The sequence below is a fragment of the Aphelocoma coerulescens genome, chromosome 1A, assembly GCF_041296385.1.
Source record: "Aphelocoma coerulescens isolate FSJ_1873_10779 chromosome 1A, UR_Acoe_1.0, whole genome shotgun sequence".
NCBI lineage: Eukaryota > Metazoa > Chordata > Aves > Passeriformes > Corvidae > Aphelocoma > Aphelocoma coerulescens.
Window position 1 is genome coordinate 28404091 of NC_091014.1, and position 27842 is coordinate 28431932.

A 27842-nucleotide genomic window follows, 5' to 3' on the forward strand; every position below is an offset into this window, starting at 1 on the left:
TGCTGTTGCAGAATGGTTTTTGTCATAATTTCTTGTTTCTTTTTCACAAACTTTTCTTCTTTTGATATTCGATATCCACTTCCTTCCTTGTTAAAAAAAGACCAAACAGGTTATTTTAATAACTGCAGTTATAGTTGGAGCAGAAAAACAAGATTTGGCCTTTTGCTAGATGCAGCTAGCAAGCCAGCACAAATTGTATGAATACAAGCATTTCAAATAATAAAAAACTATGAAATTTTGAAGATTATGAGAACAGTTCAAATGAAGAAAAATTAAATAATGCAGATTTTATTATTTCAGAAGAGACAGAGTAGATCTAAATTTTTACATTATTTAAGAAAAAAAGCCAGACTCATTGCTACAGTAAGACTTTTTCAAGATGAAGTGACACCGTAAGTATTCCCAAGGAAATGTGACGGGCTCCATTAAAATTGCCTTATTGCTATTGATTTTGTACAGATGGTATTCCTATAGTAATTCTAAGATTAGACTGGAGAGATCAGATAAATGAATGAGTAAGGTTGAGAAATCATTTTCTCAGTATAGAAATACAGTATGTAAGTTAATATCTTACTATAATGTTTGGGCTGTTTAGGAATGACACTACTGAAGAAAAGAAAAATTTCATATGTAATAGCAAATTATTTTAATAAGAAAGTAGCATGGAAGGCTGAAGAACTCCAGAAAAACAGCCAAGGTGAATAGGCAGGCTAATGGAATGTAAAAATTCATTAGTAACAGCTGAATAAAGAAGTAGTAAGCTGAATTACTCTAAGAGTTCCTAAGTGAATTCATTAAATTTATTATTGCCATACAGTCAGGTAGAAGGATGAATACAGAGAGAGAAATTTTCTTGAGAAGAGAGATTTAAAAACTGCAACTATTTCATTTGGTCAGTAGATGAATAAAAAATGTACTCTGGAGAAGTGTTAAAAAATAATGATTGTTACAAATAAGGTAATGGAATTGTGCTGGTTGCTGCTTCTGGAAACACGACAGCAAAGATAACTGAGAAATTCAAAAGCCACAAAATTCTAAACTCTGTAATTAATTAATTAAGTTTGTCTTTTCACATGTGTACTTAACTTCTGGAACACAGGGCATCACTTGAGGAGAAATGAGGAGAATTACTCAGATATAAAATACTGTCTTTGTTTGCTTATTCCTCCTGCTTTCTGTTCTGGGACAAATTCTGTCAAGTGCAGATATACTAGCAGCTGTAAATAAGTGGCCTTTAGCAGACATGTTATGCCTGTGTGGCTCTCCAGTCAAACTGAAGCTGCATCTGAGTCTGTGTGTACTTGACCATATATATTTGATACAACATAAATGCCATTCCATAGAGGAAAGCAAAAACAAATTAAATGTTTAGCATGTACTATTTATTAATATAAACTCCTTAGCAAGAGCTTTTCTTTAAAAAAGTGATTTAAAATAAAAGATAAACTCTGATTGGCTAGAAATTTCATTAATTTTCCTTGTTATACAAAAGGTAGTACTTTGATTTCATGGTAAGAGTAGTGTTTGTGTAGTCATTCTGTAATAAAGTAGTCATTTTGTGAATATAAATAAATTAAACACATGCTAAAGATGCAGAGCGATAATTAAGACCCATTCCCAAGATAAAAACCAAATATTACAATCTTTTTATGCCATCTTGATAATAGTAGACACTGGGTTTTTTGAAGTTTTCCTAAGCCTCTGTTGTCTTATGTAGTCATTGTATGTCACTTTATCAGAACAAGAGAGAAAAGATTCAGGGAGATTTACAAAACACTGATGGGTTTGAGACTCATTCTCTTGTAAGTAATATCTTCCTCTGGATTAGTTAATTTTAATTAAAAGTCTGAAAAAGTTTCATGAAATTGCTTATTCTTTTTTTAATGTGTCTGTGTTGCTAAGCTTGCATATTGATAGCTAAGCTGATACCACTGAATTCATACCTTTGTGGAATTAAATTTCAGTGAAACAGATTTCAAAGGTTAGTTCCATTTTTGTAGCATCCTTGTAGGCGATATGGAGTGTAAGGCTTTTTGAGACATTAATTTTAGGCTAGTAATTAAAGTAGTTAATTTTATAATAATTATTACTGTAACCCATGTTACTAACCTTTTCGAACTCTCTAATCTAGAAAAAAATCTCTGTTCTTCAATGTAATTACAGTTACTTGGTTTCTAATATGGCCATTTTTGCCTTTCCTGCTCTTTGTCCCTTGCTTTTAGAAAAATCTTCTGACATGCTATGATATATGACATGCTAATATATTTGAAAAAGAAAAGGTGTTGTATGGCAGCTTAACTGACTGTAAATATAACAGCTATTGTTTTTTGGTGTTGATATTGAATCTAACAATCCATGTGGAATAAGTACTTGCATATTGCCCAAAATGCTTTTCCAAGCTGCATATAGTTCATAAGACACTTTTTCCTAAAGCACATCAGTTTTTTGGTGTGTCTGAAATTCACCTTTTCCTGATTTTTAGGAATGAGAAATTTATTTAGTAAGGTTTCCATTGATAAAACTGCTGGAGCATTTAAATACTCAGAATCTTTTGAACACTTGACTATCTCATATTGGATATAGTGGTGCTTGATTTCTACTCTAACAGAAGTTGATAGAGCAAATGATACAACTACCACAGCACTCCAGTTCTGAGTTTATAGGCACTTACATGCCTAAGTATGTGCTAAACTTTATTCCAGTATCTAGTCTTAAAGTCAGTGATCACTAGACTAAAAACATGTGAACATGCCCTTACATGAATTAACCTCATAAGCATAATTTAAATGCTGATCTTTGTTGGTTTTGTTGTTTTAAATGAGGGAATCAAAGTCGTAACTTCTATTGTTGTAGTTATTGGTTATTATAAGTAACAATACTGTATGCTACAGGACATACGCATCTGTAATTTTTTATATGTAACAAGAAGGGAAGAGATTGTGAATGACTCATTCTCCTATGAAATGATCAGGAATCAATCCTTTGGCTTTAAATGGAAGAAAACAAGTATGATCTAACTAGTAGCTCATAAAAATGGAGAGAATTGTTCAGTGCAACATCTTGAGGCAATTAGAAAAATGACATCTCTAGTACACAAAATTTGAATAAGCAGTAGAAAATATGGATCTTTCTCTCCTGTTTTAACTAGATACACTATATTGTGTTGCACACAAGGGAAAAATATCCATGTACTTTATAATGCAGTAAATCATGCTGAGTGGGTATGAGCAGTCATTCAGTGAACAATTGATTTACAGTATTGTAGACTGGGTTGGAAACTTGGGCATTCATTGCACTATATGCAATTAAAATTTGTATATAAATTTCACATTAAAGTGGCTGTTTTATTAGGAAAACATTTTAAAACTGACACTAGACCATCTTAAATGTGGAAGAGGTTCTTTTACCAATATCTACAAATCAGTTGAAGTGTGAAATCTGTGTAAAGTGAAGTATATAGAAAAAAAATTTAAACAAATTTCCAAAAATTTTGACTTCCTGTGTTTAAATAAGTAGTTAAGAACTATGAAAAATCTTTAAGAGCTTTGATATCTCCTAGAGTAATGTGAAACATTTAATAAGTACTCTTTATGGTTATTATTTTGATTATAATATCAAAGTCTCAAGCTTTCATACAGTTTAAAAAAAAAATTGTAGAAGGGTTTCGGTTCGAAGGGAGATTTAAAGGACATTTATTTTAACCCCTTTGCAATGAGCAGGGACATCTTCAACTAAATGAGGCTGCTCAGAGCTCTGTCCAGCCTGACCTTGAATGTTTCCAGGGAAGAGACACCCACTACCTCCCAGGGCAACCTGTGCTAGTGTCTCACCAAGTTCATTGTAATGAATGATCAGTTGAATGCATGTTTAGTATGAAATTACATGAAATAAATAGAACTTACTGGTGTGACTAGTATGGATCACGTAGAACCTGAATCTGCAAGAGAATGGAGATTTCCTTTTCACTTAGCTATCTGATATTTTATTGTGGAATTAAAAAGTAGATTTTATGGAGGAGACTAGACAAGTCAAAGGTTTTGAATAAACATGGACGTAAAATTACAAGTTCTTCCATCATTAGCAATTTGACAAAAGGAAGGAATTATTGCTGCTGTAGCATGATTCACTTGTTAGTTTGAGGAACAAGGATTAATGGAGACCTATATGACTCAAGATTTTAAGAAACAGATGCTCTAAATATAATTAAGTCATTGCCTCTCATATTTTCCATTCAGTTTCTGAGGGAAGCTAAGAAAGTACCAGGAGTAGGGATGAAGGTAGAGTCTAGACTGTCTGTAACTACTTAAAATTTGGCAAGTGCTTTAGGAGAGGATGTCAAGATCATGGGCATCAGCTGTAGATGTAGACTGCAGAAATTGTCAAACAAACTTTCTAAACTGGCTTTTCGTGAGAGGATACCAAACTCAAGTCAATGTGTTTGATTATTGTTGTAAATGAAAGAGCATAATAATATCAGAAGGTAAAATGAAAATAGCTGCTTTTAAAAAAAAGTTAATTAAGGTGTGGCTCTCCTGAATTGGTTCTTTAGGACATTTTGACCCTGGTTGGTGCTGTCAATTTGAATGATTATTAGGATCTCAAAGGTAGAAGAGCAGGTTGTTCACTTTAGTAACAAGCAGTTCTTTTGCCTGTGGTCAAAAAGCAAATTATTTCAGTGGTGTAGTATGTTTGAAGTCCTAGAGAAAACTAGTCAAAGTGTTTGTCAGCATACGTCAGATCGAATAAGCCTACCCCTGATCAATTCTTATTGCCTGTGGTGGTGATGCTGTGGCGAGAGTTTGTTTGGCGCAGTACAGGGAAAAAATGTGAATAAGTTTGGGAAAGTTCTCTAATGAAATATTTTTAATTAGAAGCTATTTTTACACAAGAAAAGCACTTATTTACATATACAGTGATTGTTGGATTAAACCAGTTGTCACCTCGGATATTGTTACCTATAATGCTTTTATTGATAGGATAACCTTAGAAATTATGTTGGGGATGCTGGACCCTATGAACTTCATGTTGTTGGCAAGATTTTTTTCTTCAGTCTGCTAGAACCAATTTTGGTGCATTGTAGAACTCCTGTCCTGATGCCATAAATGAGATGTTGCTGTGGTTCTGTCTTTCAGGGTTCAGCCAGTGATGAGGCTAAGCATACATCCTGCACAGGCAGAAGCACGCACCATGCATTACACACACTTAACTGACCACACAGATAACACAGAGAGAAAACGGTTTCTGTATCAGCACCAGCATAAGCACATGAACACAAACAGCATGGATAGCCTGATTGTGTTCCCCCCAGCCAACTGATGAGGGCTAGAGTTTGTTACTGCTCGCATTCAGACTCATCCACAACATACAGGTTTCCTACGATCAATTACTCCACCCAGAATTGTGTCTCAGTGTCTTACAGTTACTGGCAATGAGAGCTATGGGGCCACCAGACCTGCAGTTCTTCTGGAATGTCTCATCCAACAGAGGCCTCAGTTCAGCCTGATGTAGATTATGCCCAAACACATACAGATTAGACAGCATAATTACACAGAAGATAGTTGGGACTAGAGTTTAATTAGACAGGCAGATTGTGGTGATCAGGTACAACATTTCGCCAGGCAAATGTACTGACCAGCTGCTGGCTTACATGTGCGTGGCCCCTTTTTTCCTTGTTTTCCTTATTTAGAATCATAAAATGGTTCAAGTCAGAAGGGATATTTAAAGGTCTCCTGGTTCAAACCCTGTAGGCAGGGTATTGCAGACAATATGGAACAAAACCATACTCCAAAGAAATCAAATTTATAATAATTGACAATACAAGAGGAAAGATTTTCTGGTTCATCAGTTTCATGCTTTTTTGGCAGAGAGATTAGGTTGGTTGGTTAGAGCATGGTACTAGGAATTGTAAGGTCATGGGTTCAATCCCTGCATGCACCATTCACTTGAGTTGGACTTGGTGATCCTTGTGGGTCCCTTCCAACTCTTGAATATTTTGTGATTCTGTGAATTTGAATCTTTTTCTCATGATCATGGATTTGTTCAAAATTTTTTATATTCCAGTAAAATATATGCTAGTTTTAGCTGGTTACTCATGTCTGTGTAGGTAAAAAAAGGAAGAAGCACTCATATATTCACACTCACCGTCTGCTGCTCTCCATTTATGCAAAATCATGCCATTTAGCTATGTAGAACATCATCATAATGAAAATGGTAGAGCACAAGAAGACATGTAAGAAATTCCTAAGGATTTTGTTCAAAAAAGTAAATATATTTGAAATAAAGTATGGCCACATGTTGAAAGAGTATGGAAATAGCTGTCTGCATTAGGAATATATTTTTTAAATCTCAACAGTTAAGAGGCCTAAATACCTACTGAAATTGTAGCATCTCTTCAAGAACTCTTGGACTCATTTAAAAAGAGGCAAGAGGATATTCCTCTATGAAACTTCGGAGTCATTTCAGCTAAAATTTTTTTTGCTTCTCTGAACAGGTTACATTGCATGTATAGTCTCTGGGCATAAAGTTCCTCTGCAGAATTATTCCGGCTGGAAGATAAGTCATCTCTTCAACCTCATCCTCAAAACAGGGTCAATTATGAATCAGATCATATTGCTTATAATTTTGTACCATATCTCTGCAACCTATTTCCAAGTGTTTTTTTTCCTCATAATTAATTATTTTTCCTATATGTAGGTAAATCCCCTTCCCCCTAACTTCTGGTTTTGGTTGTTGTCACTCATTTTCCTGCTGTGCACCTCAGTAATGAGCCTGACTCTGTCTTCTCATTAGGCACCCCTTAGATACAGAAAGGTTGCTACTTCCCAATGCTTCTTTTTTTCCTAGGCTGAACAAGCCCAGCTGCCTCAGAATTTCTTCTTAGGACAAGAGCTTCTAAAAGCTCTTGACGTCCTGGGAACCTCTTGCTAAGCTCTCTACAGTTGATCAATGTCTCATATAGGGCTGGGAAAGTGGGGATCCAAAATTAGACACAGTATTACAGTGGTGGTCTAACAAGCACTGAATGAAGGGGAATTATTTTCCTCAGTCTTCTATTAGTTTCATGTGAATACAGCCCAGTATCCTGTTAGCCAGCTGTGCTTAGGAGCGGAGGTCATTTTCAGCAGAGCTGCTACCCAGTGAGGCAGTCACAGCTTTGTACTCATTCAGGTGTTAGTCCACTCTAGGTGCAGGACTTTACATGTGTCCTTGCTGAATGTCATGTCAGCACATTGGCCTAATTCGCCAGCATTTTTAGATTCCTCTAAACGGCAGCCCTGTGGTTAACTATATTGACTGCATTCTCCAAATTAGTATTGTCAGATTGATAAGGATTTTCTCTCCTCCTACAGGTCATTAATAAGATGTTAAGCAGGTTAAATCCCAGAGTAGAACCCTGAGGAATGCCACTTGTAACTGGTCTCAAAACAGTACAAATCATTGACCACTACCCCTTGTGTGTCATGTTGTCCAGACTACCATGGCTAGTACTGTGTATTTTAGCACCTTTGTGTATACAGTCTACATGTGAGTGATATTAGTGTGTCTTTCTGTCAAACTAATAATGTTAAGCTGCACTTGGACCTGAGCTAGAAAACCCTTGAAGGGCTTCACAGCAGTCTATGGACTTCCTAATTCAGATTCTCCAAATTGCATCTTTACATGTAAATATATCATCAGAGACTCAGCAGATCAGCTCTGTTTTAGATACAGACATCTAGTTGGCTTATTCAGTCTCTCTTACTTCCATGTTTTCATTGATTTTTCAGTTAGTTTGCTAAGAGTTTTAAAATGGGTTTTAAAAAATAGGTCTCTGTTACTGTATTCTGACTGACTCTTTTGCATTAGTCATTTTTTTAGTATATAACTTAATTATATTAACTTGACTTTTATAACTTAATTTTAAACAGGATCATTCTTGTCTTCCCTCTCTTCTCCTGTTAATTTAATTGATTTTGTTTTCTTTGTTTTTTCCCTCAGCTCTTAGTCTTCCCTTTTCTATTTCTTCAAGCTTTTATTCTGTGTAGTAATGACTGGCTTCTTTTTGGTGGAATACACTCGTTTTCAACATCATTTAAAACAAACTCAAATACCTTCCAGTGTCTTTCATTGTTGCCTTTAAATGGATTTTGTAGTTAATCCTTCGGAATTAATTTTTTTAAAGAACTTTGAGGCTTCTTAAAAACAATAATTGATATTGCTTTGGCTCTGGTAATATTTAGAAAATCACAAATCTTAATTGGTTATTAGTGGCATTATAATTGACACAGTTAAGCAGCTCCTGGACCTTGAGCTCTCTCTTTAATTAGAGGCAGTAGTGTCTCCTTCCCTCTGAGATTTCGTTATGAAAGTATTTTGCTTAATAATACAGAGTTATCAGCTTTCAGTTGTCTTCTGAATGAAACCTCCCAAATGAGACTACCTGTCACTGCCTTCTTCATATTAGCCAGAATTTCCCAACATGCTCTTTATCATTGCTTGAACACTTTTTTTCACTTTCTAATAAATATTTTTCTTGTTTTACAATTAGTATTGTAACTTTTTCCTTGACACTTGATCATAAGGTGTGGAATTATAATTTGTCCCCCTAGCATTATTTCAGAATAATCTGAAATATTTTTGAAAATGAAACAACAACAACAAAAGAAAAAAAAATGAAAAAAAGGTAAAGCTTCTTTACAGCTTTTTTTCTGTACTAAATATTTTTGGCCAAATCGAAGCACATAGGGTTGCTGTCTTGTTTTTCTTCCCCGTTTTTGTTAGGTCTTGTCTTAATTTGAAACTTTTTAATATGTATATATAATGGTATCTTCAAGCTCACTTGTTTTCCTTGAGTCTTTCTTCATGTCTTTATATCATTAATTTTTCTTAATTTCTGATAATATTGTCACTTCTTCTTGTTTAAACTTTGCTTGACTACTGACTAGTCTAATTTCTATATCTACCATTAATTATAGTGTTTCCAGAATGGGCTGTTAGACACAATGCCTTCATTTATTCCTTTTCTTTCTTATACCTTTTGTCTATCCTATTCTACTTCACTGTCTTTAAACCTACTTGTAGAACCTCTTTGTTCATTCAACTTATTTTTCTCTTATTTATTGATTTGATCATGTTGCAAACTTGTTCTTTCAGCAGTTTTGGCCCCTTTGTCCACAATTTTACAGCTCTCTTCTGGTTTGTTCTAAAATATTTTTTCCATCCTATGTTACAATTGGTTTTTACCGTTCAACTATCTCCCTTTGAGTATCTAAAGTTTCTCATTTTTCCTCACTTTTACCTGTAATACTTCCATGATCTGCACTTTATTTGTTGGCAACGTATGAAGGTTTGTAATTTACCATTTTTGTTATTAAATATTTTTTCTTTCTTATACTTTGTCAATTTTATGAATATTAATGAGAAAGTTTTCATGCTCTTGTTTAAGGCAAGCCCCTACTCACTGTAAAGTCACCACATTATACATGAAGTTTTTAATTTTAATGTAAGTGTTCCAGCAAGAAGCATTTAGATTATTTATACGCATCCAGTGTGGTGGAATATAAATTTTGGCAAGAGAAAAGTAGAGTTCTTTGCTAGAATGATGAAAAAGAAATGCCGATAGTGGGAGAACAATGCTGCATGACATACAAGAGCAGAGAATTTTCCTGTGGAAGATAATTGAAGCAAAAAGAAATTTCCAAATGAAAGAGATAAAAGGAAGAAGAAGACAAGTTGAAGCCTAAGAAATTCTGTAGGACGATAATGTATAGTTAGAGATCAATAGCAGGAGCAGACCCTTGAAAACCTTTTAGGTCAGGAGGAGTAAGAATCCGAGGGAAAACTATATTGTTTGTGGTATCTTAAAAGAAAGTAATTTAGAATATATTGTATGGTATATTATTTTGTTTGTAGTTAGATAATATCTGAACATATAAAAAATTCTTTGCTGGTGCTTAATTTTCTATACTATCAAGAATTTCTTTGATGGATATTGAATTATTTAATCCTGAAACAGATGTTCTCCACAAAATATTCTATTCTAAGCATTTTAAATAAATAACATTGTTCTTTTCCTATTTTGTCTTAATTAAAAATATATGTAATGTTTTCTATTAAATGAATGATGTATATTGCATTTATACTGTCTTTGGTAGAGATGTGCAGATGAAAATTTTTGACAGTCTCAATCAGGTAGATAGGTTCATATGGCCAGGCTTTTGTCATCCACGGGTATACTTTGTACTGTCCAAACCACCTCAACAGGTTGGAGACTAGTTCTGTTAAATTCAGTGGAAATTACACACCAAAATGCTTTCACTGTATGAGGAAGTATTGGTGGGTAGTTGTCTACCTCTCAGTGTGGTAGAGAAAAAATTCACAACCCTTTGACAATATGTTTCTTTTGTTCTAAACCTTCAGTTAATTGCAGGGATGTTTAATCTTTGGTGTATGTGCTTTGGTGTGATGTGTTTATTGGTATATGCTTGTAAATTGTTATATGCTTTTGAAAGGCTGGATGGATAATAAGATTATTCTCTTTCTGTTTTCTTTTTCTAATAATCCAGATGTGGCAAAAGCTACAAATAACTTCAAATTACTCTACTAGTAGTGGACATCCTCCATTTTAGTCAGCTTTCCTAAGACCAAGGGGAGAAATGGAGCTTTAGGTAACATAATATTATTAAAGCAGAGCTGACTGCTGAAGTAGGTTGGGGAATAGAGTTTTCAGGCTTGTGATTTTCCTCTGGCTACACTTGAAATTTGTCTTCAAATCCACAGAGCAATTCATCTTTATTATGGGTTTGTTTTTTGTTTTGGATTTTTTTTTTCATGTCATTGATAATTACAAAATGATAACAAATATTATAGAGAAGGATACTCTGGAAGTAGTCTAAGAAGTAGGATACTCTGGAAGTAGTACAGTTCATAGGAGTCTGGGAGAAACATGAAGTATTAATGAAGTAGAAAATCGTTTAAAAGGAGGGCTGCTGCTGATGTAATTTTGTGTAAGAGCAAACAGTAGATGATTGCTAAGTGAAAGAATGAAATGTGAAGGGTACAAGAGAGGTTGAATTTCTCGGAAGGAAGAAAAGGAAGTAATTTTTAATTTGGCTTTAACAGCTTGAAAGGCAACAAGGTGAATTGGACATGATACATTTGTAAGTGTTGTGACATTGGACTGTACTATTGTGGACTTGTCAAACTAAAAGTCTGAAAGTCCTGGGGGTACAGTTCATCCTAGACTGAGTAATAAAATCCTCTTACATTGCTGTAGAAAAAATGGAATTGGGATAGTGGTGTGCATGTGCTATATATTTTAGGTATTGATAGTTTAACTTGTACAAGCAGGTATTTTAGGAGAAAGCATTATTTCATATTTTGGAATGCATTGTGTGACACATGAATATTCAGTATAACACTTAGTTTGCTAAAAATGGGCATGCACTTATCATGAATACCTTCAGAGCATTTATGAAATAAATTATATAAGACTTTAACATTGCATTTTATATTAATTCTTAAGGTAACATTAATCTAAGAGACTATAATTGAAAATAACAGTTTGATTTAACTTAATCCTTTTATTACCTGGTACATAAATAAAAACATATCTGATTACTTCTGATTTAATGATGGTTGTTGCTTTGGTATAGTGAGACTAACTCTAAATGGTCGGGGTTTTTTATCTGGCATAGTTATTGGGCAGTTTGCATTTAATTAAAAGCAATAATTCTGACTCTATTTGTAGCCCCTTTACACTCCATTTAAATGTTGGAATATTTAGGAATACATGATTTGCATAATCTGTTTTTGTGTCCTATGAAATTATTCCACCATTATGTCAAAAGTGTGTTTTAGCTGTCTTTAGTAGACTTCAGACAGTAACCCACTTTCTCTGGTATTATAATGTGTTCAGCTGTATGTTTTTAAGTTTAGCTGACATTCATGCTAGAGACAACAAAAAGAAGTTATAAATGTTAACAGCACAGAGTAAAGTTTTATAAAAATAAAATAAGAATTTATGACAAGATTCTGCCCTCTAAAGTTATTTCCAACAGGCGTCTCAAGGAATCTGACTTGTGTTCACATGCTAAATGACAGAACTGTAAACCCTTTGACCTATAAAGTGTAATATATGAATGCGGAAAGTTTTTCTTTGTAGAATCTAGGTCTGGACTGGAAGAAATGTGTGTAGAAGAAGACACCAGCATTGAATTTGATATACTTTTGTGATTCACAAAAGCATTATGGCTATTTGGAGCGCAGTGTGAAATTGTCATCAACAGGGATAACAAACAATAGCTACGTGAGGGTGAGGCAGATGGGGTTGTTTTCCACTTATCTAAACTGTAATGTTAAAAAGAACATCAGCTATTTTAGGAGGAGTAGGCCATCTGCCCAAATTGCATGCCCTTCCAGCTTTATCTAACACCCATATTATTATTTTCATCTGAATGTTGTTACATTTTTTCTGCTTTAGAGATGCTTTATCGCATTACCCAATCAGCTTTACAACTAGATTTTTCTCTAAGAATGCTACGTCTTTCTTTAATAATTGTATTTCTCTATTCAAATATTTTGCCTCCAAGTATTATGTTTCATTGATAATTTTTAAAATAAATCAACAGCATCTGTCCTTACTGGAAGTGTTGGAAATGATGTGACAGTCTGGCAACAACAGTAGCAGGAAATAAGCAAAGAATGCACAGGGAGCGTGGAAGGGAACAGAGAATTTGCATCAAGGCAAAGAAAAGAGCTTTGGGAAAAAGGATCTAAAATAACTGAAGCTGAGAGACAGAAAGATAAGCAAGTGAGAGAGATTGCTAAAAAGGTATTTTTTAGCTGACAGAGGAATTTAATTTGTAGTTTTCAGCTTTGTCTGAAGGAAGGAAGGAATGACTTAATAAAAGATTCAGTTGCTTTGAAGGTACTTCAATATATCTGCAGCTTTATATCTCTGAGAGTATTGTAGTTGAGTAGGTACATGTAGAACACATTTATTTAAAGTTTTTCTAGAGTGCTCAAAAGAACAAGTCTTTTAAACATGGTGTCCAATTGGCTTAACCTTTTACCTCTTTATGGTCACCCCAACTGTAGAAATGAAACACTACTTGATGTAACCAGAAAAATAACATAACCATAGTCAGTCACGCACCATAGGGTCTGTTTTCATTATTCATTACTAGTTTTACTGTTTGCCTATGCTATTTACAAAGGATGCTTGTACATTTTGTCTCAGAATACTGAAGTGCAGCTAATCATGGACAGAATGTAGTCTGGTACTTCATTTTCACTCCGCCCTATAACGGAAACATTGAAGAGGACGCAACTCCTTTCGAATTTTTATTGAAAGTGAAGTGAATAGCTCAAGTCTCAGTTTCAAAGCATAGTTCTGGCTAGACAGGTTATGATTGTGTATTTTAACATTCCAATCATGCAAAGCTTGCCAAGTTTCAGTAATAAATTGAATTTATCCATAAAAATGAGTAATTTCAATTCTCTTGTTTAATATCTAATTTCTATAGATCTCTAATGCAGAAATGAAGCTTGGTGGCTTTTTCTCTTGAATTTTCACAAACATTTTCATCTAGCTTTATTTTTGTTCTCTGTCTTGATTTCATGTTTACTGAATGTTTGGATTATCTCTCTCTCGTTTTGATAATCCTTTTCTTTTATGTTGTAGTTTAACATTTTCCCTGAGTATATATGTAGTCTTTTCCTGAGAAAATTGCTTCCAATTATTTCCAATGGTATTAAACAAAAATTCAAATTACACATTTGATATATCAATCAACTGGCCTACCAAAACACTAGGTTTGGAAGACCAACCAGTATTCCAGAAAGATGTGGGTTTGGTTTTTTTGCTACCTAGCAGTTTATTCCAACATCTTTCTACTGCTTCTCATGAAAGCCAAAGATGCTCTAAAGTGATCAGTGTATCTATTGGTTTCCCAATGATTTGATTCAAGATGTCTCTCTGTAAGGTATCTTGTCTCATGATCTTCAGGAGGCAATGCCAGCAATTTTTTTACTCCAGATATATTTCTAGTCATCTGGTTCCTGACCTCTACAAAGGCTGCATGCAATTGTTAATATTTTTCCAAGCATGTTTTCTAACCTTTAGCATGAGGTGAATTTTCAGTCTCTTTTTGGCTCTTCTGGGTTATATTCAGTGGCTGTCTCCTCTATTGCATTCACTTATATCCTTCAAAATGTCATCTGAAGTTTTAATAATGAACTTTTCATACTTACTGTACACTTTCTTCCATGTAAAATTTCTTGTCTTGTCAGTGCCGCACATCCACTGTATTCAGTTCAATAATAAGAATTATTTTCTTCTGTATGTCTGACATGTCAATCTTTTTCTCGCAGCTCTTCTAGAATTGTCTAGTATGTGAACTTATTTTCTGTACTATATAGCAATCCTTTTCAGAAATGTCTCTTCTGGTTTCAGATAAAAAGGAGTATCTTATAAGATTATCGTTGATCATTGTGTCTTTTCTATTACTGGCCAGCACAAGATTGTGGGAAGAATCTCAATTTCTATTTTAAGTTATCTTGAGGTCACTACTTCAGGCTACACAAGCAGAATAAGTTTTATTAGAGAATTTTGGAAATGGAAATATCCTTTTAGGTTATAAATCAACATTTTTTTTCTCTGATCTCTTACCTAAGTTTTATGGGTACTTTTTGGACTTAGAATTTCACAGCATTTTAGCTAAACTAGAAACTGAAATGTTTACATGTAACATAGCATTTGACTGTGTTAGCTGATGAAATATTGCAATTTATTTTTTTAAATGGCAGTAAATGTTTTACCAAAAAATAAATGCTTAATCTTTTTATGAATAGAACATTATCTTTAAGTCTAGTAGCTGATAGAAGAAAGTAATAGAAATTAATTATAAGTTTTTTTCAGTGTTGTATTTTGGGTATTTCCTAGCCAGATATTTCAAATACTTATGTTTCCTTCTCTCCTAGCCAGATATTTCAAATACTTATGTTTCCTTCTCTCTTTCATTAGTGGTACATTTCAGAATGAGGTTTGCTGTCAAATGCCAAGGAAAAGTTAATCTTATTCTGAGCTACTTTTTTCTGGTTTGAATAACCAGTAAGTACTGCTCTTAATGCATTGCATTCCTGAGAGAAAACTATGAAATAAATGGAAACACAGGTGTGTAAAAATACTTGTCTGTTTCTGAGGAAATTAAATATAGCTCCTTGTCAGTTCTTACCTCCATTAAAGAGGGTAGACATCCCAATTAATGAAATACATGAAGATATTAGCCCTGTGCCTTGTGTAGAAAAAAAGCAACTTTTGTTTAAATGAGATTATGAAAAAGCATACTTTAGCATGATTAAATTATTTTTATGATTTTTAAGAGATTTTACTTTGCTGAAAAAACTGCTGGTACATTTTTTGGCATGTTTGTGCAAAAATGCAAGTTAAATACACACTACACTATTAAAGCTACAAGATGGATTTATTGCTTCCTAAGGACTTCAGGCTTATGTAGGATATCTATAGAAGGAACAGCTGTCCCTTTTTATACACAGCTACACAAGAATTCCACTGCTCACCTGTAGCTTCTGTGGAGATTGTAACATGAAAAATGTCTTTGGTCATGGGAAATGGATAATATCATGGAGATGTTTCTGTGTAGAAATTAAATATGTTATGTTTATATGGATGGTGGCTCACAGTACTTCCATGGAAAGAAGTGCCATGTATTCTAGAAGAGATACTTTTGTCTAGTAATAAAATGATGTAGTACAGATATAATGAAATAAAGATCTGCAGGCTCACATGTTGCTAAGAGAACAGAAGTGTTTCACACACATACTAAAAGTGTATATAATAAAAGCATCAAAGAACTATTTATTAACCAATATCCATGATGAAATCTAATTAAAGTGGGTTTAAGTGGACTCATCTCCAACTTCCCTTTTGCCTTTAAAATGTTCTTAGAGTAAATAAAATTTGATAAAAAACTATGACTAAACTTATGTTTCTGTTAGAAACTTATACAACCTAAAATCAGCAAAAATATTCTTTGTGCTCAGATTAGCATTTTAATAGGAGACTATGTAAAGAGATATTTTATCAGACATTGGAATGCGTTTGTTTATTGTCAGACCAGAACTCCCAGAATGGTGGGGTACGTTTTTTAGAAACAAACAAGACAAAAAGTATTTTGATTTTAATCAAAAATGTATTTTCTCATTAAAAAAACTCACATACTCACTGTGTCTACTCTACAGAATTTGTCCATTTCATTACACCATATGTCAATCCTAGTATATCTGTTCACTGCAAAAACTCGTGGCTATTTTGTGTAATACAGCACAGGAGGAGGTATTGCTCAGTTCCACTACTTTTATATAATAATTTAAAAAAAAATACAGAAAATGTTCTTGGCTACTTCCACTGTATTCCAGACTTAAAAGTCCCATGAAAGTTCTAGAATATGAAGTTAATTTTATTTGGTTGGTAGAATACCCTTAGAAGCCAGTTAATTAAAATTCTTCTCTTATACTGAGTCATATATATTCCATTTGTTGGCAGCAGCAAAGTCCAGGCATCTAGTTCCTAAGAGAAATACTTTTTCTTGTTGCCTTTTTATTCAGCACAAATACAGTCATGTGCTTTTTATTTCAGAAATTAAGTGATATACTGACATGTTTATGACATATTTGTTGGTACACCTATTACAGTTGCTTTTACTTCCATTGCTGTGCTTTTTTCTTTGCCCATGTCCCAAAGAGTGATTAGAGGAGGATAAAGCTCATTGAGGGAAAAGGATTGTTTCTTCAGGTAATTCCTTAGATAGCTGTGGCCAATGCCATAGTTCATATCTTGAGAGATGCAGCTGTAGAGATATATCACAGAGATGATTCCCAAAAGAGCACCAAGGCAGGCAAGGAATCCTATTATGTTGTTCTTTTCATAGCCTTTCACTTCCAAGTCCAGTCCTTTTGTGGTTACATTGACACATTGTTTCCTATTCTGTGAGTAGATAGTGGGAATGTCTATACAAATTTTGTATTCAGTTGATGGATTTAGATGTGTAAGATTATATACCTTTATATCAGATGGTATTCGAGCACTCTGTGCAGCCCGGGAGTCTTCGGCTTTCAGAAAGGCTGTCCATCTGACACTGGACTTCAGAATTTTAGAACTTGCTTTCCATGAAACCAAAACAGAATTAGATTTTATGTCTTTTATTTTAATATTTAAAGATTCATTGTGTTCCTGAGGGAAAGAGCCATCCACTTTAATCATGACTGACTTTAGGTCTGCCCCAACTAAATTTGTTGCTATACATGTGTATAAGCCACTTTCTCTTTGTGTTACATCACTGATGTCTAATGTTCCTTCAGAATGAATGTAGTACTTATCAGAGATAGTATTAGGCAAAAGTTTGTGTCCTGATGGTGTTATCCAGTAGATTTCAGGTTCTGGTTCTGCTGTTGCTCTGCAATGTAAAGAAATATGGCTGCCGGCTTTTAAATCCAGCGTAGATGGAAAACTTTCAGGAGCTATCAAGGGAAGACAGATTTCCATCATTTCCCGAAAGTGTATCTGTCTCACATTCTGACCTTGGAATTCAGGAGGGTCTACACAAAACAGGGACTCTGGCTCCATGAAACGAATGTTTGTTTTATTCATGTTAATCCAGCGGATGACGCAGTCACACCTAATGGGATTGCTGTGTATACTGACTTCTTTGAGGTTAGGCAGGGATTCCACTGTACTGCGGTACAGGGCACTCAGTGCATTGCTGTTGAGCATGAGGGATTCCAGCTTGGGAAGTCTGTAGAATGCATTGGGGTGAATGTATGATAATCTGGGGTTATTGGTTGCTTCTATTTTTCTTAAATCTGGCAAATTATCAACAGCAAGACTATCTATAGAAATCAGTTCAGGCATGTTATTAATTCCTAACTCCTTTAGGTGCAGCATATTGCTAAAATCTCCTCGTCGTATTCTATTAATGGGATTCTTATTTAGATCCAGAAATTTAAGATTTGTAGCCTTTTGAAGAGCGATGTGGGGCACTCTAACAAGTCTGTTGTCATAAAAGGAAATGCTTTCTAAGTTGTCAAGGCCAGCCAAAGCATTATCTGGTATTTCAGTGAGATTTATACCTGCTAAAACTAGGCTGCGCAGATTGCTAAGAGGCTTGAAGTTCATGTCTTCAATTCTGATTATTGGGTTTTCTCCAATCATGAGAATTTCAAGATTAGGAGTAGCTTCAAACCACTTTCTGTTGATCACTTGGAGACCATTTGAATTGAGATGAAGTCTGAGAAGATTATTGAGGCCTATGAAAGCTCCTGGTGCAATCACAGAAAGCAGATTATGATTAATATAAAGCTCCTGTAAATTGTTGAGTCCAGAGAGACATTCTTCAGGGAGTTCAGTAAGTTTGTTTTCTTCAAGGTACACTGAAAGCAGCTGTGGTATCTTTCTAAGATTAATACTGGTCACTGAGGATAAATTGTTCTGGGATAAATCTAGGCCAGTTAAGTTCACTGGGAAGTCTACTGAGTGTTCAATTTTTGCAATATTATTAGTTTGTAGAAGTAGAACTTGTGTATCAGCAGGCAGTGTGGCTGGAAAATGAAAAAGGCCTAAATCATTACAGTCCACGGTTGGAGCTTCCATGTAGACAGACCTGGGGGTGAACCATGGTCTGATTTCACATATACATGACTCCGGGCAGTCTGCTTTTCTTCCTACAGCTTGTAGTAGAGCAGTGGTAACTAGACCAAGCAGTAAATTAATTTTGAGTTGCAGGTCCTTCATCTTAGCTCAGATGTTCAGGAAAGTAACAGACCCTTTAGTATTCCACAATTATGGTCTTGGAATTCAATATGACCTGGTCAATTAATAAAGCACAAACTTGCATTTATCAAATGACAATCATGAAGGACTTCCTTCCTGAGGATAAGTGATATATATGTAACCAACTTGTCCAGTAGTAAGAAGCATTTTGTGGAAATGAAGGTCACTTTGTCCTTGATGACATAAAATTGATGAGCTTTGTGAAGATGAAGTATGTATAGATGGTCATAGGAGATTAAACAATTCATTTATTTAGTAGTATTAACTTCAAATCCCATGATTGATTAGTGTTTGCAGGAATGACAGGATGACCTAAAATACAAGAAGAGGAAATAATTAGTGTAAGAAACTGTAAAGTTATAAATTAATTTAGCCATCTTTTACTCTCTACTGTTAATTATTGCAAGTAAGAAAAGAAAATGACTGTGGTGTCTGGAGTATTATAGTGGTATCCAGATAGCATAAATTAAGTTAATATAGTAATATGTCTTTAGACTTTTAGCTTATCATACATCCAGTGGAGCATTGTTCAACAGAAAGATGAAGATCCACAGAGTATAAAGCAAAATATATCAGTGAGATTTTTTATCCTCCTTTAAAATATTTTCTTTTTTCTTTCAGTTATCACTAGAAGCAGACCAAGTTCTGTTGGCTTTTAAAATGTAAACACTGAGCAAAATCCTACAGGGTATGAATATTTAACTTTTTTACATGAAGTTTATGACTATAAAGAGTGTAATTTATGTATAATCAAAGGGAAATGGAATGGTTGGATTAATACACATTCCTAATGACTTGCTTAGGCAAGCCTGTGAGATAATTATACAGAAATATATGAAATTGAAAATCCACAGGTTTTATAATTTTTAATTCTTTTTGTAGCTGCTCCTTGGAAAGAAAACTTTTTTTCTTTTCTTTAAAGTGCTATTTAGAAAGAAATAAGTACCTTATAATAAATAGCTTGTCATCTTGGCAAATTCGGGCTAATCAGCGGCTTTCTTATTCTGGCTTCAATAACCTCAATTGCAAGGAATATTAGCAGAAAAGTGTCTTCAGAGTGATAAGGAAAAAAAAATTACACTAGCAATTGCTTCTTTGCTCTGTAGCTCTGCAAGAATCTGAAGTTTGCACACTGCCTTCAGGTCCCAAATTATAGCTAAAACTGAAACCTTAGCATCTTGTGGCATCAAATATGTGCTTCCCAGATTTTTGGTATGTACTTTCTTTTTGTGGAGTAAAATAAATCCAACTTTGAGTGTACATTTTGTTCCAATGCATGTAATGCAAAAGCTTCTGTGTTTTCTTATATAAAGTAGTACACATTAATTGCTTAATTTACTTCAGAATATAGACTTACTTCACCCAGGCTTTGTTTTTGAAGACTGTTTTGCAATACACATTTATACCCTTTCTCCCCTTGCCTTTAGTGCTAAAATTCACAGTGACATTGTTTACAAACCATAAGATCAATGCTTAATTGACATTGATAAATAAATTTTAAGGGTTTGCTGGTATAGATAGGCAGAATTGCAAAAGTCAAGTGTCAAGCAGTAAAGGTATCCTTTCCACGCCCAGGAGAATTTGGCATACTGACCACCTATGTGTTCCATAACAGTTCAGAAGAAAGGTGTTGGACTATGTAAAGTAATATAAGCATTGGGCCAATTTGAAGTATATTTGGCAAGTCTTTGAGGCTGTTCTTTGTGTTATGTACATTTAGGGACATTTAATATTTTATTTTAACGTGTAGGTTTATTAATAGACTGAGCAGACAATGTGTGAGATAAACATACTGAAAACATGCTGCTGTTTTGAGGATCAATAGTATGTTTCTATGCACATGGCCCAGTTTATACTTAAATACTAGGACATACTGACTGAGCCCTTAAAAATGTGATCTGTTCCTTTCTTCTGGGAAATGAGATGAACTTGAGGCTTGCAGAAAAATAAAGGTTTGTGTTGAAAAGTTAATGCCTGCAACTTGCTCTTAATTTTGCCACCAGGAGGCAAGGTGATACCTGGAGTGGAGTACTGTCACATTTACCAAAGATCTTAGTAGAACACATTCTATACCAAATGCACAGATGTAATTTCTTATGTAGGGAGAAAAGTGGATGGCCACATGGGGGAGAATTTTTTTGTTATGTTCTTGATACATGTTCTTGAAGCACATTTCACACTGACTATTGTATTTTCGATTGGATTGTATACTAAAAATATATTTGTAGCTTGACAAATACAAAATTTATGCTTCAAATAATTGAAAAATCATTGAAAATCTTAACTGAATTGTGAATTAATTGAGATTCAACAGACTGCTACTGGAGATATCTCCAGCCTTTTGATCCCACTATGATTCTCAGGGACTTTTGCTCAGTAGAGGTACTTCTGAAAGTATTCTGAGGAAGCATAACAATACAGCTGGCCTGGTTTTCTGTTCCTCCCTGGAAATCTGCTGTTGGCCACTGTGAAACATAAAATATGGACTAAGGTGGAGTTTTCACGTGTGTGCCAGGCACCTGAGAGGCCATACCATTTAAAGTATATAAACCACTTTTTTGTGCACTTTTGAACCAACATACTCCTGTATTTGTGTTTATACTCCTGATTTTATATTTTAGTTTCTATGGGATTCTAAAACCAAAAGTAAGGGCACCAGTGGATATTTCCATGCCAAATATATTAGATAGGCTTTCTGAAAAAGGCAGCAAAAAAAGAAGAGCTGAGATCCAGGTTGAAATTCTGCTTCGGTATGATTTAGTCTGATGTCCTTTCTCTTTCTGGTGAATTCTTTAGCTCGTAAGTCACCAGCTCAAGTTCATATGGTGTTCTAGCATAAATCTCTCTTATTTCTTTGGTTAAAGTGCTTCTGTCTTGTGTAAAATATTCACTGAGGTTGAATGGCTTGAATAACAGATTGTAGGATAATTTTGACACTTCTGGCCTGCAGCCATCATTCCAGAATACACAGTTTCAATTGAGAAACATTTTTTGTTTAAATAGTGGCATATCTTTGTATTGTTTTATATAAGAATTATTTGCTTTTAACTGTCATTCAAGGTGTGGAATAAAAGAATGTTTCTGGAGTAGAATGGACATCCATGGTGGCTTATGAGGTCATACAACCATAGAATAGAGTATGTCAAGTTGGAAGGGATCCATAAGGATCATCTGCTTCTGGCAGGACAACGTAAAACTAAATTATATGACAGTAGTGCTTTTCACATGACAGAGTCTATAAAAAAGTGATACATTACAACAGCAAAAATCGTATATGATACTTTGAGTGGCAGACTTTTTTTTTCTCTTTTGTTTATAATAGTCCTATAGTGTAGCTCCAATATACATCTTGACTAAGAATATGAGAAAACATATTGCTGATGGAAGTTTTCCAGTCCCACTTGAAGGAGTCAAAGCCCAGAATCAATTTACACAGTATAAGTGCTTAACTGGTTGCATTGATTACGTGCGTGTTTCTGTGTGTATGTAACTAATTTCCGACCTCGAGATGTCTTCAAATAATTTTAAAATGAAAAGTGAGTTGTCATTCACTGTAACAAAATAAACCTCATGTAAACTGCACTCAGCAGCATGAACTGTATCCAAAGTTCAGTTTCCTTGAAGAATGTGGTGTCACAGAGATAAGTGTTTGTATTGGAAAATAAGCATTTTAACTTTGTGTTACTTTACACTTTTGGAATGCATTGATTCTTTTCTTCATTAATGTACTAGTAATAGTAAATATGTACTGATAATACTAAATAAAAATTGAATGTAAATGCTCTTACTAGCAATGATTTTCAGAGTTTTTATTAATGTGTTCTGGTGCTTTAAAGCTGAGTGCTTTGAACCATCTAGAGTTTCATGTGAAAATTTTTATATTGAATCTCGAGTATTAAAGGTACTAATAAGAAGGACATAGAGAACCTGAAAGGTATTTGTTCTGTTTCTTTGAGTAGTTTTTAAAGTAACTGAGATTTACATACACGAAGGTTTCTGTGCACAGAAACCATTTTCTTTCTTGTTTTAAAAAAGAAGTTCTTTCAAATAATGCAAGTATGTCATCATTAACTCTTTGTTAGTGGATTTTGGTGACCTCTCAAGATTATTGATGTGATGCAAATGATTCTTAGAACTTGTACCTATGATTTCTCACAGTAGAGAAGCTTGTAGAGGTAAGGCTCCACAGCTGATTATCGCCAGTAAGCGGAGGTGTGGGATAGATGTTTCCACACAAGCAGCAGGAAGAACTGTGCATCATAGTTTTGAAGGCTTTGATGTAATTCTTTACCCAGCTGCATTTATAAATCTTTGTGTGCACTCTGATTGTACTTGAATTTCCTCATCCAGATGCACTTGTTTGCTTCCTAATGTCTGCAAATAAAAAGGCTAAATAGAGTCTATATCTAATAAATTAGTGTTCCTTATTAGTACTTCAGCACTTGTGTTATAGTTTTCATGTACTTACAACTTATGTACTAAAACTAAAATATATATCTCTGTGAACAGATTATTTATTTTTTTCTGGAGGTCCATCCCTGTTGCCACCCATTTAAGACTCGATGTCTTACTAAACATGGCGTATTTCTTGCTTTTAAGGTACCATCTCTTGCTTTTAGAAAAACGCACCCTGATGTGCGTGACTTTTTGCAGCCTAATTATTTCTTGTGTAAACAATGATTGGTATGTCTTAATTAGGTTTCTTTCATTTACTGCTATTGACAGCTGGAGACTTGGTTTACGAGAGGGTATCACCATTATTTGAGCTGGAAAAGACATTCAGTGAATGAATAAACTGAGCAACATTTCTCATCACTGGAGCAACAGACAGCTAAGAACCATGTCAGAGTGGGCAGAAAGGAAAAGAAACACGTCAGGTTTTGGCAATCGTTCTTTTCCACTTCAGCAGTTAGAGAGACAGTGATAAAAACTAAAAATGCAGCAGTTACAGTGCAATGTGCCCTGCTGGCAATAAGGTAAACAGTGCACTTCACAAGGACCAATTTAGAGGTGGCAAGCATTTTGAAAACGCAGCTGTTCATACAAAGCTACCTTTCAAACACATCAACAGAAAGAGCACTTCTCAATTCTTGTCATTATAACCACTTTGATCAGTTCTGTGGACAGAAATCTGGAAATGTCACTAACCAAAAATTGGGCATGAGACATTTCGTAACTTACTTGATTTTAGTTACAGCACTTAGGGGTGTTTTGGGGTTTTCTAAGTGTTGGTTATGGAAATATACAGACTGAAGTTTGAACATTTAATATCTTTCTGATAATTTTATAAGGCATTTTTTCCTTGTTTGTTCCATGGTCAAAACAAACAAAAAAAGTGCTTCCTTGGGGAATTTTTTGTTACAGCACAATAAATAAAAAGATGCACCATCTTATATATTTGGCATATTTCATTAAAGCACAAAAATGTAACATAATAGATAAAATAGATTTTCATAACAGAATTGGTCTAAAGTAATATTTATAGAAGTAAGCTGTACTAACTGGTCTGATAGGGTTGCTGAAAATTATATAGGCAGTGTAAAAATGGAAGTGCAAGCATATGCAGTCTTGCTTTCATTCCACTCCCTGGAGCAAAGAGTTTCATTCTGTTTTTCTTTACAAATACAAATTAACAGTTCACTGTAATATGGACTTAATATTTTATATTCCTACATATAGCTAAGATGTAGCCTCACATTGAAAGACAAATGAGGATTTTCTAGAAATTTTGTGTTTCTGAGGTGTTCAACTTGGGTGGCTGAGGGTGTAAAATGTCTTAGGTTGAAAATCTCCAAAGTGAGTACCTGAAATATCTGGACATTTGTGAAAAATATGGCTAGGGCTCTCTGTTGGAACCTTGACTAATTTTGGAAATCTGCTTTAGTTTTTTTCTAATGATTGATATTTAGAACTTCAGGCTGGCCCTGAATAGCATTACGTGCAAGATGTAAAAGAAATGGAAAAGCTGGTATTCGACCCTAGAAGCAATTGGAACTATCTGAATAACTATTTCAGCATATGTGTTTATATTTGTTTTGTGAACTTGTTACATGTCCTTTTAATTTTTCTCCTTAAGTGGAATAAATTTGCCTGAGGGAAAGCCACAATCTTATAATGTTTAATATGTCTGTAAAACAGGACATGTTCTCATACCTTAGATCATTACAAGAATGACAAGGTTTTATAAATCATGAAAATTCTTCATATCAATGGACATTGTGTGATTTGAGGTTACTTTAATCTACAAATACAGATAGAGTGAGAAAAACATTATGATCAGCTAGATTAACATGAGATTTAACCTTTCTCTCTCAGTAATTGAGTTCACCTTACTATTGTAATGTTCTTGTTTACTGTCTTTTAGTGGAGTTTAGCAGATATCAGAGGAATTATTACCACATACAATTCATTAAGATCTTACTATAGTTCTCATTCCTGTATTAATCAAAAATTACATTCCAGTATTTTGAAAAATATTGCAATATATTAAATCTTACTGCTTGGAAAGTACAGTATTCAAAATAGATGCGATGAAAGCAAAAATTTAAATGGAATCCAAGAGAATATACATATATATTAATTTATTGTATATGCTATTCTAGAATAACTTTTCAATGGATATAAATGAACATTTAGTAAAACATTTTTTTAAAAATGGAGGATGGAAAAATATTAGGATGTTTGCTAGCCTATTTTAAATAGGATTACCATCACTGACCATGGGATGGCAGACAACTTTGGGAGTACCTGTATGTGCAGTAAGATGTTTGTCAATCAAAATCAAAAAGCTTAATAGAAATAGTAGTTTTGTTACCATTATTAATATGGTGTTGGCAGCATCACTGTGCATTGGAACTTAAGCAGTGGTTCCAGGACCACACCACCTTGTGTGTTCACTTGCTGCTAAACAAAACTGCAGTCTTTACTCCATGGAGCTTAAATATTTAATGCAAGAAAAGGGACAACTGATGATTCAGACAGAGTGAAAAAAAAAGTCACTGTGGCAATTTCCGAATGTTCTTGGGTTTATTCTTCTCCTTTAGCCATAGTCTAGTAGTTTACTATCATGATCCTGCATTACTTTTCTAGTCTTTGATTTCAGATTTTCCTTCTATTGTTCTGTCTCTCATGTACTTTTAACTTTTAATCATATGCTACCTAGCCATTGAATACATCTCTCCTTTTCACAAATGTCACAGCAAAAGATGACAAAAAGTTACTTTGATCTCACAAAGGAATTAATCATTTCAGTAATTACAGTTACCACCTATTTTTTACTTCTCTTAATATAAAGTGCACAAAATAATTTTTATTGGTTTTTTTTTAGTGAGCAGAGATTTTAGAAAATTATATGGCAAGAGAATGAGTTTCAGTGGAAGCCACACATTTCTTTACCATTTGTATTTTTAACCTGTCATTTATATTCTAATTTGTAGTATGGCTTTCTAAATACATTGCAATGTATTCAATGCGTGTCCATTAAACTACATATAATTTTATGTACTTGGACAAAGAAGAAGAAACTTTAAAAAGAACCAGAATTGATTTTTATTTTATTTCTTCTTCTTAAATCAGATATTGCATGTACAATTCTGTTTTTTTTATAAAGATGTAACACATTGCTAGTATTACATATATATTTTCTAGTTGTCAGAGAAAACACTTAGACTAAAATGTTACCAATAACTTTTCAAAATACTTAGATCCTTGATATCCTTGTTATAGTTCTTAGCCTTAGACAGATTTCACCATGCGCCTTTTGTATCATTGCCATTATCAAGCAATTATGTACAAAAATAATGGCTGTAACTTAGGAAAGTAATATGTTAGTTTAAATTAGATTTATTCGTACATGTTCAGATTCTTTTTGACAGTTGTCATGTTAGCAGTGGGGAAGCACATATTGGCAGTTACCTAGGCACATAGTTGGCAAGAGAGCAGTCACGTTCTGGATGTGGGTGCATGTACCCAGCTACCAGATGCTTCTAGCAGATGGCCAGAACTAAAGATTTCGGACTAGTTTTGGCTTGATTTTCTAGAAAGCTACCGTACAGATTCTGCAAGTCTGTAGTACATTTGACTAGTAAAAAGCCTAGCCAAGATCCAGCAAAGCTACTGGCAAAATCTGCATATGTTTTTCCTCTGGGGCTCTTAAGATGTAAATATTAAATATGTCTAAACCATAGAGATAGGTGTGTTCAGATATCTGTAATAAAAACAGAAAGAAGTAGTGGCTAGACTTACCACATAATATTTTCCATTACTTTAAATTCTCAGTCTTTGATAGCAGACTCTTAATATTTAGTGAATTATGGTTTTTTTGGGACTTGTTCACATCAAGGTAAATGCTCTTACAATAATTTAAAAAAAAATTATGTCCATTGTGCACTGTATTGAATATCAACTATAATAATCCAAAGATATAAATGGGTTTAATGAATGCAGTTATATCAGGAGCATTCTGCTACAATCATAGCCAGTAATTGATGCATACTTAGAACATATTACATGAAATTTGGTTTGAGATCCATGTAGGGAAAACATTTATTGCTTACCATTAGAGTAAGCAGAAACTAAAAACCAAAAAAGGTTTATTATTGCAGTGCCAGTAGTGGATGATATATTTATTATGTCATGAATATTCCTATCAAATTAGGGTGACTTGCTTTAGCCTTATAAATGTGAGAGTATTGGGTGATTACTTTCATTCTGAGCCACCTGGGGAACCAGGTTCACCATGTATCGTTCAACAAAAATGGGTAATGTTTTTGTAATTCTTTTGCTTGAAGCAGTGTAGAGAAATGGATTGATAAAAAATAATACTTCAGGATGCAAAAACTGACAATGCCAGTTAATATCCTGACAATAAACCAGGATATTATTGTAAAGATTAGGAAATAAAGTTCTCTTTTCTGCTGTGTTTTATAACAGTTGGAGTGATTTATGCATACTCATAAATTAAAAAACTCATAGAGATACTGTCATTTTTGATTGCAGAAAGTATTTTGGTTTG

General features: G+C 34.1%; 2 protein-coding genes across 4 annotated transcripts in view; one reads left to right on the forward strand and one right to left on the reverse strand.

Moving 5' to 3' along the window:
• IMMP2L (inner mitochondrial membrane peptidase subunit 2) overlaps positions 1 to 27842 on the forward strand; it is a 420331-nt gene that overhangs the window by 157905 nt on the left and 234584 nt on the right. The window lies entirely within an intron of this gene.
• Positions 16238 to 18805, reverse strand: LRRN3 (leucine rich repeat neuronal 3). The gene has a single exon (XM_069003882.1). It carries the CDS (start codon positions 18788 to 18790, stop codon positions 16664 to 16666), a length of 2127 nt encoding a protein of 708 aa, XP_068859983.1. The 5' UTR covers positions 18791 to 18805; the 3' UTR covers positions 16238 to 16663.